The 18,485-nt window shown below is 41.2% G+C and overlaps 1 protein-coding gene across 9 annotated transcripts in view; it reads right to left on the bottom strand.

The window, feature by feature from the left end:
- tns2a (tensin 2a) overlaps positions 1-18,485 on the bottom strand; it is a 55,095-nt gene that overhangs the window by 23,514 nt on the left and 13,096 nt on the right. For all 9 annotated transcript variants that reach the window (XM_063882335.1, XM_063882413.1, XM_063882178.1 and 6 more), the window contains exons 2-3: positions 14,526-14,631; positions 14,186-14,223 (exon numbers count right to left, since the gene is read on the bottom strand). In XM_063882335.1, coding sequence (XP_063738405.1) covers positions 14,186-14,223; positions 14,526-14,631 — 144 coding nt within the window. The remainder of the gene's footprint in view (positions 1-14,185; positions 14,224-14,525; positions 14,632-18,485) is intronic.

Here is an 18,485-nt window from a genome sequence, read left to right as displayed (position 1 = left end):
CAGAGTCTTCCTCTTTCCTTGCTTAATCACCTCACCCCTTTCACCTGAGCTTATACAACGCCTGCACCAAATTACCTTATTTGGTTAGTTTGTATTTAAGTTCTTGTTGCCTTTATGTCCACTCAGCAAGAAATGTTCAAGCCTTATAAAGCTTGAGGATGGTGACATAAAGAGAATCTGCTATCCCTGAAGAATAATGTAAATTGGGAAAGTCAATGTGTCAGACATTCAATGGAAGCCACAAAACTCCTAATGAAATCTGGTGGTATTGTTGGAAAATGTAAGCAATTCAACTAGCTTCTAACAAGACAAATGAGAACCTTCTGGACTCACTGGTTCCAGTTTCTCCTTTAATCTTGGAAGAAGTCCACACCATCCACATTGTCTAAAATTTCCAGTTGTTATGACTACGGTTACCAAATTTTGAACGTGTACCCCTCTTTCTCTGACAGCTTGCATCAGGCTTTACCTAGGTTGACACTTTTGCTTCTTCTTATTCAAAATGTGTCCCTCTTCCCCTCAATGTATTCCTCTACATCCCTCTCTCCCAGTGCCCAGTGAAGGGGCCTGCTAAGGGCGGCAGCTAAGCCAGAACAAACACACCACACCAGATTCCATCTCCCCAGGCCAACACTTACGCACAAACTTCCTGCTAATAGACCTCCACCCATCTCATGTCTCTGTCCAAATTTCATCCCCCTTCACGTCCCCTCTTTACGTTTGCCATTTTGTGAGGCAGATTTTCCCCTCCATATTTCTTCCAATTGTTGTACTTTCCCCTTCTTTGTTTTCCTAGTCTCACTCCAATTTCTCCTAACCTCAATCTTGCTTTGTGTATTCTCTCCACCTACTCTTTCTTACAATCTCAATACTTCCTTTCCCTTTCTCTGCTTCCTTTTTTCTTCTCTAATCGATTTCGTAGAAACCCTTTCCTGTTTGTCTTCCTTTCACCACTCACCTTCCGGCAAACCTTGAAATCTTTTCAGCCTTCCTTTTGTACCTCCCCTGTTGTTCTTACGTCTTTTAGTCCCTGGTCTAAAAGTGTCTCAAAACTAAAAGGTCATAGGTTTGATTCCAAGTAACCAAATATCCTTGAAAAAAGACAAAGAACTACGACCTGCTTGTCCTAACATGCTCCAGATTGTGCTGGTAGCATGCCTAAAATGTTCTTAAAAATAAAGTAAAACAATGAAGAAGCTTGAGAACAGTAACATGACATCAAAGTGAGCAATGTGACTAAATCAACCATGCATATTACTTACTAATTTATTACAGGATTATGCTTTTAGTGTGCTTTGTTGGTTTCTTTGTCAGTTTATTGGCAGGATTAAAGAAAAAAACTAGTGGCCTAATATGCAGGCAACTTGGTAGAAGGGTGTAGCATGGGTCAAGGAAGAACCCATTACATTTTGGATATTTGAACTTGTGAAAATGGGCTTGAAAGTTCTGTGAATCCCCCTCTTGTGCTTCCCTCAGCTGCCTTGTCTCAGCACAGTCCAGCTGGTGACTCTAAGAGAGCTGTGACCCACCATAACCCTCAACACCACCCCCCCCCCCCCCCGCCCCTTTCGTCCATCCCTTTCCCTATCCTCTTCCTTCCATTTCCATCTGCCAGCCCTCTGTCCTCTCCCTCTCTGTCCATTCTTTTTTTGTATTTCTGCAGTGGCCTTGGGTCCTGCAGCCCTTTACATGCTCTTTGATCCATCAAAGCCAGCAGAAGCATGGCTAATGGATAATGCACAGCCCTCCACTCTCAACGCATGGCTTAAGAGCTGTGGGTTTCAAGAAGGATAACTAAGGCTGAGGTAGCAGCCCTGGTATGTTATTAGTGTGAGAAACTGGTGTGTTTGTGAGAGCCTGCCACAGTGAATTTGAAAGTGGGGCACAATATGCGTGTGAATACTGTATATTTTCCCAGTAGAAGAAAACAACTAAGGCTGTAACTGTTTATTTGGAATTCAAACTCCTGTTTGATCAAATGCTTAATCTTTAAAGACCTGTTTTTAATTCTCACTGTGGAAGCGCAAGCAGGCTGTGCCTTGGTTGTTTCCAAAACACTGTCACATGACCCATTTCACGACACATTTTTGCCTTTAACACAGCTTTCCCTTATTTTCCTTTTTTGTTATGGAGCAGCCATTTCTGGGTCTAACAGATGTCTGAAATGTTGTAGAGTGTAAGAAATATAGGTCAACGTTGACTTATTCTAAATTAATTCATTAAAGAGTACATTCTGAAACCAGAGCCCAGTCTGCTCTGATTGGTTAGCTGGCCGGCTCTGTTGTGATTGGTCAACTGCTTAGAGATGTGTTGGAAACGTCCGCCTCCTAATACGTACAATGTGTTAAAGCGCTAGCTAATAGAAGCACGGGTTATACATAGTGATGTCACTATGTTAGGTAAGTAAACGAAGGAGTACAAGTTAGGCGTTTCACGGCAGCTTAGGGAATGTGTGGGAGAGAAACTCCCTCTGGAGGGAACTTTGGGATTTTAGTCTTTGCAGACCATTTACATGCACAAAAAAACGAAAACCCCCAAAAACAGAATAGGGCCTCTTTGAGTCAACTTACTTAATGAACATGACCTAATTTACCCAAACATTTAATTTGAACTCAAATCATCTTCGATCCCTTTACCTAACAATGCAGTTTTGTTTTAATTCGCAATGTGAATGGGTTTGAAACTGTGACCATTTCACAATATGCGCCTTATACTGTCCCACGATCATTTGTTGTTTTGAAGTCAATCGCAAACAACCAATTTGTCAATCAGGTATGAAGACATGATAAAAGAACTATACAGCAACAATGTGTCGTAAATAACCAGATAGTGATCAAACCCGAACCGCCCTGTAGCTACATGTAAACACATGCCGCATTTGCTTTGATGGTTAGCCTAAATAGTGTCCTCATTCCTTAAGCTCTCTTGGGAGAGCCAATCAGAGGGCAATGATGAAAGCTGCAACATATCAGCAGTGAAAGCCGATGCTGGTCGTGGCCTTGAGATCTTTCATCACCATCATCAGCGAGCAAGCTATAGAAGAATATAGCGGGCCTTGAAGTAAATGGAGCAAAAAGACCCCAGAGAGCAATTTCTTCTCTAAACACTGTTAGTAAGACGGGTATGTCAGCTTCAATGAAGTACCTGCAGAGGAGTGACTAGACACATAAGGGTACAAATAGAACAAAGCAACTACTGCTATGCTAATCTGAACATACATGTCGTAATAACAGTTACTTCATACCCTTCTCAACAGGCGTTCTGGTAAATGTACCGTTAACTACATGTTCCAAATACCGAAACCCTATGCTACCTTCAAGGCAATATTGCTCAAGCGTGTCAAGAGTGCCCCTGTTTTCTGTCATAGTTCAAATTCCAAACAGACGAACAGCAAAAGGAATGTATAGTAAAAGCAGTCCGAGCAAATTAAAATCCTTCTTAAGCAGGGGAAAAATAAGAAACAGGGATGTTTTTTTTTCACAATAACTTAAATTGAGGTGGGTTGGCAATCACATGCTCTATTGGATCCACCTGTTGACTAAAGCCCTTCTGGATAACGTGGATGGAAAACAGCACCTCTGTTCCAGACGTTTGTATTACATCCTGTGATGCAAAGCTAAGAGGTTTAAGGGAGCAATTTCTAAAAACATGACAGAAATCCCACTTACTGACTGACTTAGTGCCATTGCACTGGAATTTCACCCATAGAGCAATAGTCTCTAAAGTTGTTTGTCATGTGGATTTATATGCAAGCTTGGGGAAGACTTATGTAATAGTTACGACTTAACAATTTATCACGCTTTGCCAATTAGCTATCTGTTTTAAATCCTAGGTTTAGAAGTCTAGCCAGCCTTCTAAAAGCCAGCTTTGTTTTTCTCTAAATGGTTGCCAATGGCATTTCTTATTATATTAAGTTTTTCATATTATATTAAGTCCATGATCTCATTAATATAACACTGGGAAAAACATGTAATTTTAAGATTAAATTAAAGAGTCCCCATTTTGCCTTTTCTCCTTTCCTGTATTGTGTTTTGTACGTTTCTGTGTATATAAATGGTTGGCAAAGGGGGGAATTTCTCTCCCTCACACAGAAAACGCCTCCCCTGGACTCCTTCGTTACTTCTGTTACATAATGACATCACCAAGTAACACGTGCGCTTCTATTGGCACGCGCTCCAACAAAGTGTTTGTGATTTGCTAAAGAGGCGTGACATTTCTAAGCTGTTGACCAATCACAACAGAGATGGCCAGCTAACCAATCAGAGCAGACTGGACTCTGGTTTCAGACAGAGGGTGAAAAGAGTTGCTGCAGCACAGGCAGAATGAGAAAAATAAAGAGCTTTCTGAACATTAAAGCATGGAAAATTGTCACATTAGAGGCACAACATACAAATATGAACCTGAAAAATGAGCATATGTCCTCTTTAAAACTTCTTTCATACATGTCTGCTGGTCTGGTGGGTTAAGGGTCATTTTATGGCAGGGTTGAGAGTTACCTAGCTTAGCTTTATGACTATCCTTCAAATGCACCCCACATGTCTAATGCCCCTTAATCATGACAAGGTGGACGTCATGAGAAAACCAAAAAGCACCCAGCTTGTACGAGGGGACTTCAAGGCAATGGTTAAGCAAAAACAACATATATGGGTGAAGGACTTCTATCCTCCCGACTCAGGAGTCCCATATCGCACTTTTTAGCACTTTACTGTACGTGGGACCAGCTAACAAAGACATTATCTGTGTTTTCTTTCTTTTTCTCCCTGTTCAGCACATCTTTCCCTCGCTCAGTCTTTGTCTCTTGTTCCCACACTTTGTTTTGACCCCAAAAAGAAAGAAAGGGGTCTGTGTCTCAAGCTGTTTCGTTTCTGCTCCAAGCAGCTGAGAGGGAAGCCGAAGATATCGCAGGTCACATGGGTCCCTGTGTTGGAGTCTTTATGACTGCAGGGGATACATTTCCCTGTTGTGGAGCTTTATTTTGACTACACAGACTACACATACACGATGCACAGATATACTCATGAAGCTTTGCAGATGGAAAACACAAACAGAAATGCAAATTAGTGGCCAATTCAATACGGATACATTTAGTAACAATCTTAACATAACTCGTACTGATCACTTTTTAAAATGGTGGGGTTTTTCAAAAATAATGGTCATTATAGATTTGTTTTAATAGCAAATGGATTATAAAAGCAAACAAGAGCATAAATACAAAGTATTTTCATGGTGTGTTGACAACAGCACTGTTCTCATCCACCCATCTTCACCATCCCAGACAAGGGCTGTAAGCTGGACAAAAATAGATGCGGGTAAATAAACAAAGTAGGAAGCCATGGGTTGGGATGAGATTGGGAGAGATCAACAATATAAAAATGTCCTGTGAACCAACCAACACGCAGCGTTATTACGGATCTCACAGTCCTTCCCTCCCTCTGCGGTTGAGCATCTGTCATTCATCCTGTTGATAAGTAGGCATAGATACGATTCCCCAAAGCACTACATCCACTGCTCTACAATTTCAACAGTGTTTAACATACAGTATGCACAAATACATTCTTATCATTCAGACATTGTACATTATCAACTGTTGCTTTAGGACCCATCTCCCTTTGCAGAGTTCACAAACAAAATAGTGTGGATATGTCCTTATCTTGTCTTTCTGGGATTTATTTGTTATTATTTTAGATGTTTAATTTAGAAAGAAGCCAATAGTTGAATGCTAGTTCATAACCTTTTTTTATAGATATCACCAAAATCTGTAAAGTGCTGCACCAGTGTGGGTATCAATATGTAAGATTCCCGGTAACAGAGACATCTAAACGGTCTCTTCCTGTTAGATATAAGAAGGGCCAAACCCACAGGACAATTAGTGCTGCTTATGCATGTGCACAAACACACACACACACACACACACACACACACACACACACACACACACACACACACACACACACACACACACACACACACACACACACACACACACACACACAAACACAGAAAACGCAGACTGGCGGAGGCCCAATTTGGCTAACTTAGCTGTCATGCTTATGGTTTTAGCTCTCATCAACATCGCTCACTCACTTGTTCATGCCCTTGCTCTCTTGCTATACACACACAAAAAACGCACACACACAGTTCTAACTCAAAACATGCTAGCCTATCTCGGCAATTACCAGAGCTGTCTGTGATAAAGCAATGACTCCTTTATTCAGGAAGGACAGCCTCTGTTATGTTGAAACGATACAGTTGGATCCTGTTATCCTGATGACTCACTGACAACATGAGGTTCAGAGCCTGCAGGAGGCCTGGGCCCAAGGCCACAAAACTCTAACCATATATTACACACTTCTTTATGTAAAACATATCCCCTAACTAAATTTCCATGATGATTCCCACCATGTTTAAAGTGATTAAGAAGATAGTTAGACCAAGGAAATAAAATCTGTAACAACAACAAAGTGTTTTGTAGTTTGTGCCTTGGTATAAGTCGGACAGCATTGTATTCTGTAACGGCCAAGAGCCTGTTGACTGTTGGCTGTTTCCTGTGAGGATGTGTTGGTGTGTTGCAGGTCCAGGATAGGGGTGGAGCTGATGAGGCCAATCAATGTAACTGGGGACACCTGGCCAGTGCCCCAGGAGCTACTTGAGCCCAGCTGCCCCGAGTCAGTGGCGCTCCATGACTCTCAGCAGGACCTGTGTCGGACGCCCTGTCGAAGATCCCCTTCCCCTCGCCCAGCCTGGGTCCTTGATTTTGCTTTATATAAAATAAATGTGAATTTGTTCTTGGGAAAACCCTTTTGCGTGTCAATTTTTTTGTTCTGGCCTGCGAGCCGGTCATAAAAACTCAAAAAACGTTTGACACTAAGCAGTGGTGGAAAAACACAGCACACATGTCCCTAGAGGACAAAAAAGTCTGCACCAAATAACATATGTTATGTTTTTTGAGTTAAATCTTTTGAAAAACTTCAGTACTGATCATAACTACACAATGTTCATCTATTTTGAAGAATTGAAACCACTGAGATTGTTTTTGTTTGTATAAAAGCATGGATTTGCCTAATAGTAATAGAATGCACTGGGGGTCTGAGTTGCTCCTTTTGCTCCACACTTTATTATAGTCTATTTATAGGATCAGAGAGTGAACCTTGACCCTAACCCTAATCCTACAAATTCCCAATTGCCAGAGCTATAATATCAAAATTAAAAGCCAAGAATGTTACAGCAACAAGTGACATATTCCTCATATATCAGGAAGAGATTTGACCCTTGGACAGGAAGTCTGTAGGGTGGGGGGGATGTTGGGTCAACTGTGATGTTAGAATACAGTGTTTGGAAAACATGGCACTTTTTTCTACCATTACTCGATCGTTCCATCACCTCATCGCTTCCTCTGGTCTGTTTCTGTTAGCCGGACAAAATGGACTTGAGGAAAATGACCCAAGCAAAGAAAGCAAAAGTAAAAGAAAAACTTTGCAGACTGTTTTCTTTAAAGTCTCTCTTTCATCTAGAGAGCATTTTCTTTGCTAATAATAAAGGGTTCTGGAATTCAACAGCAACTGTCCTGATGAAAGGCTTTTATGTGGGATAGCTTTAGGAGGTTAATGCTGCTCTTCCTCTCATCCAGGCATCCTCCCCCACTTCCATTCTATCTATCTGTACTTGATTGTACATCCTCTTCTTGTAAAACGGAGCAGGCAGTACAGACAGTTCAGTGCTTAGTCTTGATGTGAAATGTTTTTGGACATGCTCATTGGATAAGGTTAAGATATATGGGGGATCCTGGTGCACAGCGGGAGAAGCAGGGATTGTAATCACTGTGATACACAGCTCTGCTCTGCCAACATACACCATCTGTAGGATGGCTTATCACTCAACTATTTTTCCAGTTGGTGAAATAAGAGTTTATGTCTCTGCAATTCCAATGCATGGTACGGCACAGGTCTTCTCAACTCAATTCATTCCTCTTTGTCCAAAAGTTGATGATAGTATGTGGTAGCGAGCTGGGTTAATAAGGTGTAGTTCAATGCCTACATTGAGATGGGTACTGTTCCCAGTGGCAAACCAACTAGAGCAGGGGTTTTCAACTGGTTTTGTCCCAGGGACCACCATTCGGACTAGAAAGCAATCCGCGGCCCACTGATGTGCCTGCGCGTGCGCGTGTGTATTTGGTGTTACATGCATAGCTCAATGCATGAAACATGAAAGAGAGGCCACGCAGATTTTATAATAATAAAAGTAGATTTATTAAATTAAATTAAATTAAAGATTATTTTAAAGAAAGAATAAAGAATAATAAAGTGTTGTGCAATTCAGTATTGGGAAAAGTAACTAAAAATGTCATGCAAAGTCAGTCTAGGTGTGTGACAAAACAACAACGGAGAACAAAAATCCAACAACACCGGAGAACCAAAATCCAACAAATGAAGACCAAGGCAGCCTCAACTGCTGGCTGGTCAGGGCTTTTATAACCCAGCCAGGACAGACCTGTCACCAATCACCTGCTGTAGAGACAGAGAGATTGAGAAAAGCAGAGAGAGATTGAGAAAAGCAGGGAGAGAGAACAGGCTTACCATTAACACACAAACCCGCCAGGGTCGTAACAGTGAAAACATGGGAGAATTAGGCCTACCTGTCAGTGTGATATCTGGGCGTGGTGAAGTCCACACAGCCTGTCTATTCGTGGCGAAATGGTAGACAGAGACAGTCTCATGTCATTCTCTGGATCAAGCCTAGCCCTGTACTTATTCTTTAAGTACGCCAGTGTAGAAAAACCACTCTCACACAGGTATGTGGTTGGAAAGGGCAAAAGACACCTCATTGCTTTTGCAGCAAGCTGTGGAAATTCTGTCTGGCAACTTATCCAGAATTTAACAAGGGGCTGTGTGTCGTACATATGCCTCCTGACAGAGTCTGTGGACATCTCAATCAGCTTATCCTCTTCCACAGCCGTCAGACTTGACCCTACTGATGCATCGTCACTGAATGGGAGCAGGATCCACTTGCTGTCACGGCGCCACTCTTCCGAATCAGTGAAGTACTTTGCGAATTGACGCACAAGCTTCCTCAAATGCTCACATATAGTGTCGTTGATGTCAGTGCTGTCAGGGTATTCCTCAACTGAAGGAAACATCGCCAAGTTATTGCTCTCCACTCGTTCGATCATGGACTTTTGTTGAACGATCAGTGATGACTGATGCTCACTGACAACATGGGTTCAGAGCCTGCAGAGCCTGGGCCCAGCACAAAACTCTACCTATATTACAACTTCTTTATGTAAACATTCCCCTAACAATTTCCATGATGTTCCCACCATGTTTAAAGTGATTAAGAAGATAGTTAGACCAAGGAAATAAAATCTGTAACAACAACAAAGTGTTTTGTAGTTTGTGCCTTGGTATAAGTCGGACAGCATTGTATTCTGTAACGGCCAAGAGCCTGTTGACTGTTGGCTGTTTCCTGTGAGGATGTGTTGGTGTGTTGCAGGTCCAGGATAGGGGTGGAGCTGATGAGGCCAATCATGTAACTGGGGACACCTGGCCAGTGCCCCAGGAGCTACTTGAGCCCAGCTGCCCCGAGTCAGTGGCGCTCCATGACTCTCAGCAGGACCTGTGTCGGACGCCCTGTCGAAGATCCCCTTCCCCTCGCCCAGCCTGGGTCCCTTGATTTTGCTTTATATAAAATAAATGTGAATTTGTTCTTGGGGAAAACCCTTTTGCGTGTCAATTTTTTTGTTCTGGCCTGCGAGCCGGTCATAAAAACTCAAAAAAAGTTTGACACTAAGCAGTGGTGGAAAAACACAGCACACATGTCCCTAGAGGGACAAAAAAGTCTGCACCAAATAACATATGTTATGTTTTTTGAGTTAAATCTTTTGAAAAAACTTCAGTACTGATCATAACTACACAATGTTCATCTATTTTGAAGAATTGAAACCACTGAGATTGTTTTTGTTTGTATAAAAGCATGGATTGCCTAATAGTAATAGAATGCACTGGGGGTCTGAGTTGCTCCTTTTGCTCCACACTTTATTATAGTCTATTTATAGGATCAGAGAGTGAACCTTGACCCTAACCCTATCCTACAAATTCCCAATTGCCAGAGCTATAATATCAAAATTAAAAGCCAAGAATGTTACAGCAACAAGTGACATATTCCTCATATATCAGGAAGAGATTTGACCCTTGGACAGGAAGTCTGTAGGGTGGGGGGGATGTTGGGTCAACTGTGATGTTAGAATACAGTGTTTGGAAAACATGGCACTTTTTTCTACCATTACTCGATCGTTCCATCACCTCATCGCTTCCTCTGGTCTGTTTCTGTTAGCCGGACAAAATGGACTTGAGGAAAATGACCCAAGCAAAGAAGCAAAAGTAAAAGAAAAACTTTGCAGACTGTTTTCTTTAAAGTCTCTCTTTCATCTAGAGAGCATTTTCTTTGCTAATAATAAAGGGTTCTGGAATTCAACAGCAACTGTCCTGATGAAAGGCTTTTATGTGGGATAGCTTTAGGAGGTTAATGCTGCTCTTCCTCTCATCCAGGCATCCTCCCCCACTTCCATTCTATCTATCTGTACTTGATTGTACATCCTCTTCTTGTAAAACGGAGCAGGCAGTACAGACAGTTCAGTGCTTAGTCTTGATGTGAAATGTTTTTGGACATGCTCATTGGATAAGGTTAAGATATATGGGGGATCCTGGTGCACAGCGGGAGAAGCAGGGATTGTAATCACTGTGATACACAGCTCTGCTCTGCCAACATACACCATCTGTAGGATGGCTTATCACTCAACTATTTTTCCAGTTGGTGAAACAAGAGTTTATGTCTCTGCAATTCCAATGCATGGTACGGCACAGGTCTTCTCAACTCAATTCATTCCTCTTTGTCCAAAAGTTGATGATAGTATGTGGTAGCGAGCTGGGTTAATAAGGTGTAGTTCAATGCCTACATTGAGATGGGTACTGTTCCCAGTGGCAAACCAACTAGAGAAAGGACCTGCTACCAAAAGTGAGTTTGAGTAGACATACAGCGATAATGATTAGGTACTCACACATCTTGTTTGAAGGATAACTTTGGTGTTTTTCAACCTGTGTTTTGATGACTATGGAGAAAATCATTTTGGAAATTGGTCCAGTATTGAGAGAGAGAGAACGCAGTATTGTGTAATGTCAATGTACATCCACTAAAAGTGCATGTTTTTGCCAACAGGCTTTAGTGGTTGACAGTATAATGAAAAGCACCCTGACATTAAATACAGTAGATCTACCTTTTGCTTGATCTGGACTGCTTTTGAATGTACCCAACCAAGACCTGCTCAAGCAGAAATCTTTGGTCTCAAATACTGCAAGAGATTACTTGTTGAGTGCCTGTGTTTTAAAAGTTTGATTGTGAGGGCGCACAGAAAGTGTAGCTTAGACAATTTTGACAATTCCTAACCTGCGTAACCCTCTTCTTAGATCTCGGAACAAACTTCTCCTTGAGCACTTTAGTTTGATTTATTGAAATCAACATCACTTGCAAAATCGTTTTGCAGTTATTGCAATTGGGAAACTAACTTTTAGTACCATGGACAATGTTGAACGAGCTCAGAATATGGATGAATTGAAAGCTTTTATTCTAATGTGATGAAACTCAAAAGCAAACCTACCCAAACCTATTCAAGGGCAACAGTCAGCCGATCAGTGTATACAGTACATGGAGTCAGTAAAGGATCCCCCCCCCCCCCCTCGCCCGCCTAGCGGAAAGGACTCTTCTTCCCTAATTAGACAGACAGGCCAGTCAACTTGACAGGGGCTGTATTTCACAAATTGTAATCCCTTCTTCTCCTACTGTTCCCCCTTGCCCCCTCTCTGTGTCTTTCCCTGACTTCCCTACATCTCTTTGCCTCTGGGCCCCGGGCATTCTCCCTCTCTCCCCCCGATTCCCTGTTGACTACATTTTCCACTTGAGTTCAAAGATAAGAGGAACTGTTCTCTGAGAGAAGGACATGCTGAAATAAAAACAGTTAAGGGCCTTCTGTTTGTTTGAGTGTATAAGAGAGACTGTGTTTTTTTTATAGAGCAGTGATGGGTTAGCTGGGGGCTGTTGACATGGGGGCAAAGAGAAGGGAACATAGTTACAGAAGGGAACAAAATACCACAAAATGTACAAAACACCCACAAATAATCACCAATCTTTCTCTGTAGGAGGGCATTTCCAGAAAACCGGAGCTGACAGGAGTCTAGGCGGTGTTGTATAACGAAAGATTTGTCACCAGATTTACAGTAAAGACAGCGGTGGATTTGTAAATAGAAGCATGGGGAGAACAGGATGGCTTACAGATGACCGAGGGCTGATATCCAGATGTGTGACTGCACACAAACGGGGTTAATATGCTCATTGAGGAGGGTAGAGGTGGTTCATTCATTATGCAAGGTTATAGGTAATAGCTGCCAAATGGGAATCAGGTGCAAGTGAGGCAACACCTTGAACTAATAAGATTCTTAACTGAGAAAAACAGCACAAAACTGGTCATTCTCCGTGGCAGGAAGGCTAAGGCTAATTAGTTAGGTAGTCAGACAGCTGGGACCTGTTATTCAGATCTATTTATTATGCATTTTACAATTCACAGTGTAACAGATGGATTCCAACCCAAATCCATCCTTCTTTGGACTCCCCCCTTCCCACAAGGTTAGATAACAACTGAGATGAACACATCAGCCAGATCCTCCCCCTCCCTGCCTTATCTGACCTCTCCCTTCCTGGGAAGCAACGATGGATATCGCAATCTAACAACCAATCAACAACCACATAAACACCACGAGAGTCACAGAAAGGCTAATAAACAACACCCTATTGCTTTCGTTAATCAGTCTTACCAAGGGATTACGTTTGTCCAAAATTATATTCACTCGCTTTAACCATTTTTAGGTTTTATCCTTCCAAAAGGAGATAGCATTTTGAAAAATAAGTTTTGTGATAAGATGGTTTTAGCAAGAAGGGCCTGTTCAGACCACCAGCCAAACCTGTTGTTGTCCTATCCAGACTGTATCCACATTACTTTTGGGGTATAGAGAAAAAAAACGGTTAAAATGCAAATGTTTTGGCAAATTGGATTCAAACCATATTTGGAGTTGGACTGATTCCAATCAGATTTGTACAGATGCGCCTCAGCCCACACATTCTGGCCGATCAATTCAGAAGTAAAGTGACACACTTTGACACTTTTTTTGTCACCTTACCTCAGAAGTACTTGCTCAAAGCTTCTCCAAAATGTTTTTCTCAAAACCCTGGCTTTACTTCTTCATTGCTTGTACTTTTTCAAAGTCATCCTTTCATCCCTGAACTCATCCTCATGGCTCTCCTCAGATAATAAACGTTAGGATGGGGTGAAGCTCGAGGAATGAGGCTTGTCTTTGCCACATGCCTTCGCCCTTGGCTTTCTTTCTCGCCCGCTGCCAGCCAAGGCTCCCTTTTTCTATCCCCTCTTCATCACTTTGGCCATGGCTGGCATTCTCCCCCTCTGCATCCCTCTGTCTATTCATTACACCATCCGCTTCATCAATGTTCCTTTCACAGAGGCAGCACTGTGGGTGCGAGCGAGGCTTGCAGCTCTTTCCGAGGAATGCAACTGAGCGGTCTTCTGTTGGCAGATATCTCAAGACTTCTGCCCTCAAAGAGCGACTGTCATGTATTTTCACACCTCACTAGCAGAACAATGTACTAAGCAGTTTGGATAACCATTAAAATGTTATTCCGACAGTCTAGGGCAGTCACATGAAAATATGACCAAGGATGGATACCTCCCAGTGGTCTGCCCGATTAAGAAAGATTAGAGGGTCAGCATTTGGGCTTAACCTGGAATTAGTTGGGTCATGGTTATGGTTGACGATGACTGCACATTTTACCTCTTACAGAGCAGGTTGTGTTCACAGTAAGGATGTCAAATGCGAAATTCTGAAATCATGGCAGAACTTTTTATTCAAGAGATGACACATTTGGGTAGATGCAAGCAATATCATGTTTCCCAGTTCAACATCACTTTCAATGATGTCTACAACTCACAACACAACTGACTCTTCTTTTCATTTGGAGGCCATAGGTGGTCTGCTGAGAAACTTTACAGAAACCCACATAATGAACTGTATGGGTAATTAAGGGAAAAAATGAGGGTAAATACAATAAACTCATGGGGGTAGATTCTTACCTTTGCCTCACATTTTCTGTGGGTTGCTGTCTTGCATACTAAAAGGAAATAAAGAAATACATGGCAAAATTAGTATATGGTTAAATTGCTTTCCATTTGTCATCGAAACTGGAATCTCATTAGATTTTAAAGTGTGTACTATATGTGGTGCAGTAAAAAAGGTTACTTGATTCATGATGTTTAAAGCTAATGTTGATGATTTTCATCCATACCATCATTAATCTGAAGTATTTTGGCAAGGAAAGTCACTTAATCAAATTCTAATATTAATATTTTGTCCGTTAGAGTCACTAACTACAGTTGTGTGTGACCAATCTGTAACAATGATGAGAAAATGTACCTCTGCAGAAGGAACCAACGTTGTCCACGTTCTGTCGGCACACGCTGCATTGTCGCTTCTTTTTAAAGGTCTTTTCCTTGAAGACGTGGGGCTCTCCCTTCCCCCCCTATGCAGAAAAAAATAAATAGGAATACCACTCAGTTAGAAACCTGATACAGAATCAAACATTAGGATATAGTTTGCTGCCTGATCTCAAACAATGCAAAAGGAAGCCTTGTTTGACCTTCATCCAAGCGTTTCATTCGGTTAAACCTCCATACACTTCCATCTGATGGATGAAAACTAAAAGTTGGACCCAAATCTTTTCAAAGAAATACATAAGAAAACAAAGTTATGGCGTGTGGGTTAGTGGACTGTAATAATGACAGGATTGTGAATGACATACATAGTTTGTATTTCACGACTTTGGCCACATCCATTCTCTACTCCCTTTGGCTCTTGAACTTCTGTTCTGGTTGTGTAACTGTCTTCCAGTAATAATCCTTGTGGTTCCCGCCCATACCACACTATAATCCTTAGTGTGTGGGTATGTTTCAGTGTGTGTATGTGAGAAGTTTTGTGAAAAAGAAAAAAGGAGCAAATGTGTTAATGTAATTCTTAAAAAGAGATTGAGGAAAAGCGAAAGTAAAAGATGTCCACCTCTTATTTTTCCAATGTCAATATTTCTCACAAAGTCTGCTAGTGTGTGTATCTGTGAGTGCTTGTGAGTGTGTGGTAGCCAATCCCGGCCAGTGCCTCTTTGTTTCCCAACATGGGATCACATCCACAGATGACTGAGTCTGACATGACTTTGAGAACATGGGAATGCTTACAACCCAGGGCTAAGTATTTGGATAGCTTAGCATGTTTTCATGCATGGATACATAGAAGGAGGAGGGAGTAAGAGTGTGGGGGTGGTGGGCATGTGAACATAAACAGTATGTGCAATGTCATACTGAGGCAGGCACACATACTCTGGAAACTGGCATGTATCCAGTCAAAAATGTAGGATTTATGCCATAATGTGTTTCTCTGTTCACTCCTCTTACGAGTAAATATGAGTGTGAACCATTGACTGTATGAAAGAAGTGGATGTAACCTTCAGGTCTGAAAAGAGTTGCCTTCAAACCTGAAATTGTTCTAATGGCTAGAAGTTGCAACTCCATAATATGTAGTATATTCTTGGGTTAGGTTTAGGGTTAGTATAGATTGTATAGAAGTCTATGAAAAAATGTTTTCTCATTTCATTTTTTACCTCACTTTACATTTTCCTGATGAGCTTATGGTCTCAATCTCCAATTTGTGTGTGACCCATTTAGACTAAAACGGACGATGAAGCAGCGTATGCTTTAGGGCGTGGCCTCTTCTAGATCAGGATATACGTAGGTGTAGCAATGAAAATATTTCCTCTGCTACACCATCTCATCTTACTATGGTCACTTCTTGATCTTGATCCAATAAAAATAAGATAGGAAGACTTCAATACAACGCCAACTCATTAGATGATGTGACTTTGAGTATGTCCAATTTATCTTTACACAGTTTATGGAGCAAACACAACCATGACAACAGCCATTAAAAGGAGATGTTGGCTACTCAGTGTCCATATTTCCATAGCTTTGGATAATTAACCTGACACATAAAGGGTTTTTTGTTTTCTTTGTGTGTGCTTTTCCTCCATGGTAACAAAGACAGGGTGCTGTTTACACTCTTTTCTCCCATTATTCTGTTGCTCTGACTCTGTTCTAGGGACTGGACAGTGTTTGGACAGCTGCCTGCCTGGCATCACCCTCTGCCAGCTGTGTTACATGGCCGCTGTCCGGCTCCAGTACAACTGTACTCCAACCACAGCAAACTGGATAGTGATGGAGTGGGTGGGTGGATCAGGTGCAGGTGGTAGGCTGTAGTGTGATATGGTTTGGTCAGGGGGATTGACGTTGCTCTCTAAAACTGTGTGGCTATTAATCTTGGAAATGATATATTTCTTGTTTTATTTTTATCTGGCTCGGTATAGCTTCTTCACAGTAACTAACCAGAATCCACACAGAGAATATGTTTAATGAACACTTCCTCTGTTTGATGAATCCTTGATTTGGCTATCCTTCCTTACTCCAAGTCTTTCCTGCATGTAAAAATTGCTGCTTTGCCAATTTAACAACGTCATGTTGGCTATGCTTATTAGTTCCACCTTGACATTCATGACTGATGATCACACTATATATATTTTTTTTTCTACAGGATTTTTATATTATATTTGTTTCTTATATTTTTTTGTTGTGCATGATTTTCTTTTTTTGTGTGAATTTTTGCAATATAAGCTTTCAACTTTAATTACTGCACGAATCCACCAAAGTTAATTCCTTGTATTTAAAAACCTTGAATAAACGTGGAAACTTTGAGATAGTCTCCAGAACACCAAACAACTTGTAGATTCAGTCCAAAGTAGGCCACCATCCTCATTTGTGAACTTTTGCAATAATCTTGTGAAGTTTGTCTGTGTTTGTGTTTGTGCAAGCATGAATGAGTATACCCATGGGGCCCTGGTAAGTTTAAAAAAGCAATCAGTTACAGTCAGCTAAACCGCAGTGGTGATGTGGGCTGAGAGATAAACACGTAGAGGAGAGGTTGGCAACATTCTTCCTGTCTCAGACACAATCAATACCACTATATAGTCCAACCACAGGCAATCATGGTCAGACAGTGAAACACCACTCTACTACTGCATGCACTCTCTACTACAACGGTTGACAACAATACAAGCGACTTTACTCTGGTTCATGTAAGTGGACTGCTTGGTTACTCTCCACTGGTGAACCACTTTGTTTCATGCAGCTGTCATCCGTTGGTGACCTAGGGGGTTAAGGCGCTAACCATGGGCCGCATCATCCCAGTTTGTGCCCACAGTCATCTCCCGTTTCTCTTTATTCCCTTATTTCTTGTGTTCTCTCTATTTTATCTTTCCAATAAAGGTCAAATGCCATATCTTGCAATGTTTAAAAAAGTAATTTGTTTTTTCCGCTCAGCAATTCCATGCCGGATCCACTTGAAGTTGAATGGGTTCCTTCTTGGCCCAGGCTTCACCCTTCCAACAAGTTTCATGAAATTCAGTCTAGTAGGTTTTGCGCAAACCTACTGACGTAAAACACCAAACTGAACCAAATACATATCCTCATTGGCAGAGGTATAAGTGCTATTTTGCAAAAGGCAACATGATATTTTGCAAATTGGTTTGTGTGAACAATGATTTTGGTGAAGTGAACTTTACACAAATATTTGTTAAGGCAGAGACTTATCACTTTTAAAATAGGAATGATCTCAGTGAAGTTTAAAGATCTTTCCTTAGCTTGGAAGCAGTCGGTCCATTAAGTAGAACAAACTTTAGGAGGAGAAGTCTTAAAGGTCCATAACAACTACCAAATGAACTCGGGAGAGAGAGAGTCACTTGTATTTATTTTAGATACATGGTTGAGTGTCAATACTGGCAAATTAACTGTTATTGCTCTTGGTATGCACTTGTGGCTCATGATATTCTGCTCAGGAGCACTAACGTTTTTTTTCTACCATTTTTGTAGTTTCAATCATTTATACGTAAAGCTTAAGGTATGTAGTTAGCAAGGTATTTAGCTCTGAACCTACTCAAAAAGGATTCAAAGAAAACACAAACAAAATGTATTGCTAAAAGCTTCAGCTGCTGTTCAGATGGAAAACATAATTGCCCTGACTTTGATTCGAAAATATTTTGTCACGCATACATATGTAAAATGGGAGAGATAAAGTGCAAATTTAACAGTGTTGCAACAACAATCAGTATTAAGCTCAGTTTTTTTTCAAGTCCAACAAGCCTGTTCTATCATAAAGGCAGTAAGGCAATATGGACCTTACAAATCTCTGCTTTCTCTTTTGTTAAAATAGGTACAGTTAAACACTCTCAAGAGCAAACGCATGGTTAAGTATTTAACATAAACAACATATGTAATGACA

Source organism: Eleginops maclovinus, chromosome 1, assembly GCF_036324505.1.
Source record: "Eleginops maclovinus isolate JMC-PN-2008 ecotype Puerto Natales chromosome 1, JC_Emac_rtc_rv5, whole genome shotgun sequence".
In the NCBI taxonomy this organism is placed as follows: Eukaryota; Metazoa; Chordata; class Actinopteri; order Perciformes; family Eleginopidae; genus Eleginops; species Eleginops maclovinus.
The sequence above is the reverse complement of the archived record's forward strand: the minus strand, read 5'-3'. Positions and strand labels throughout refer to the sequence as shown.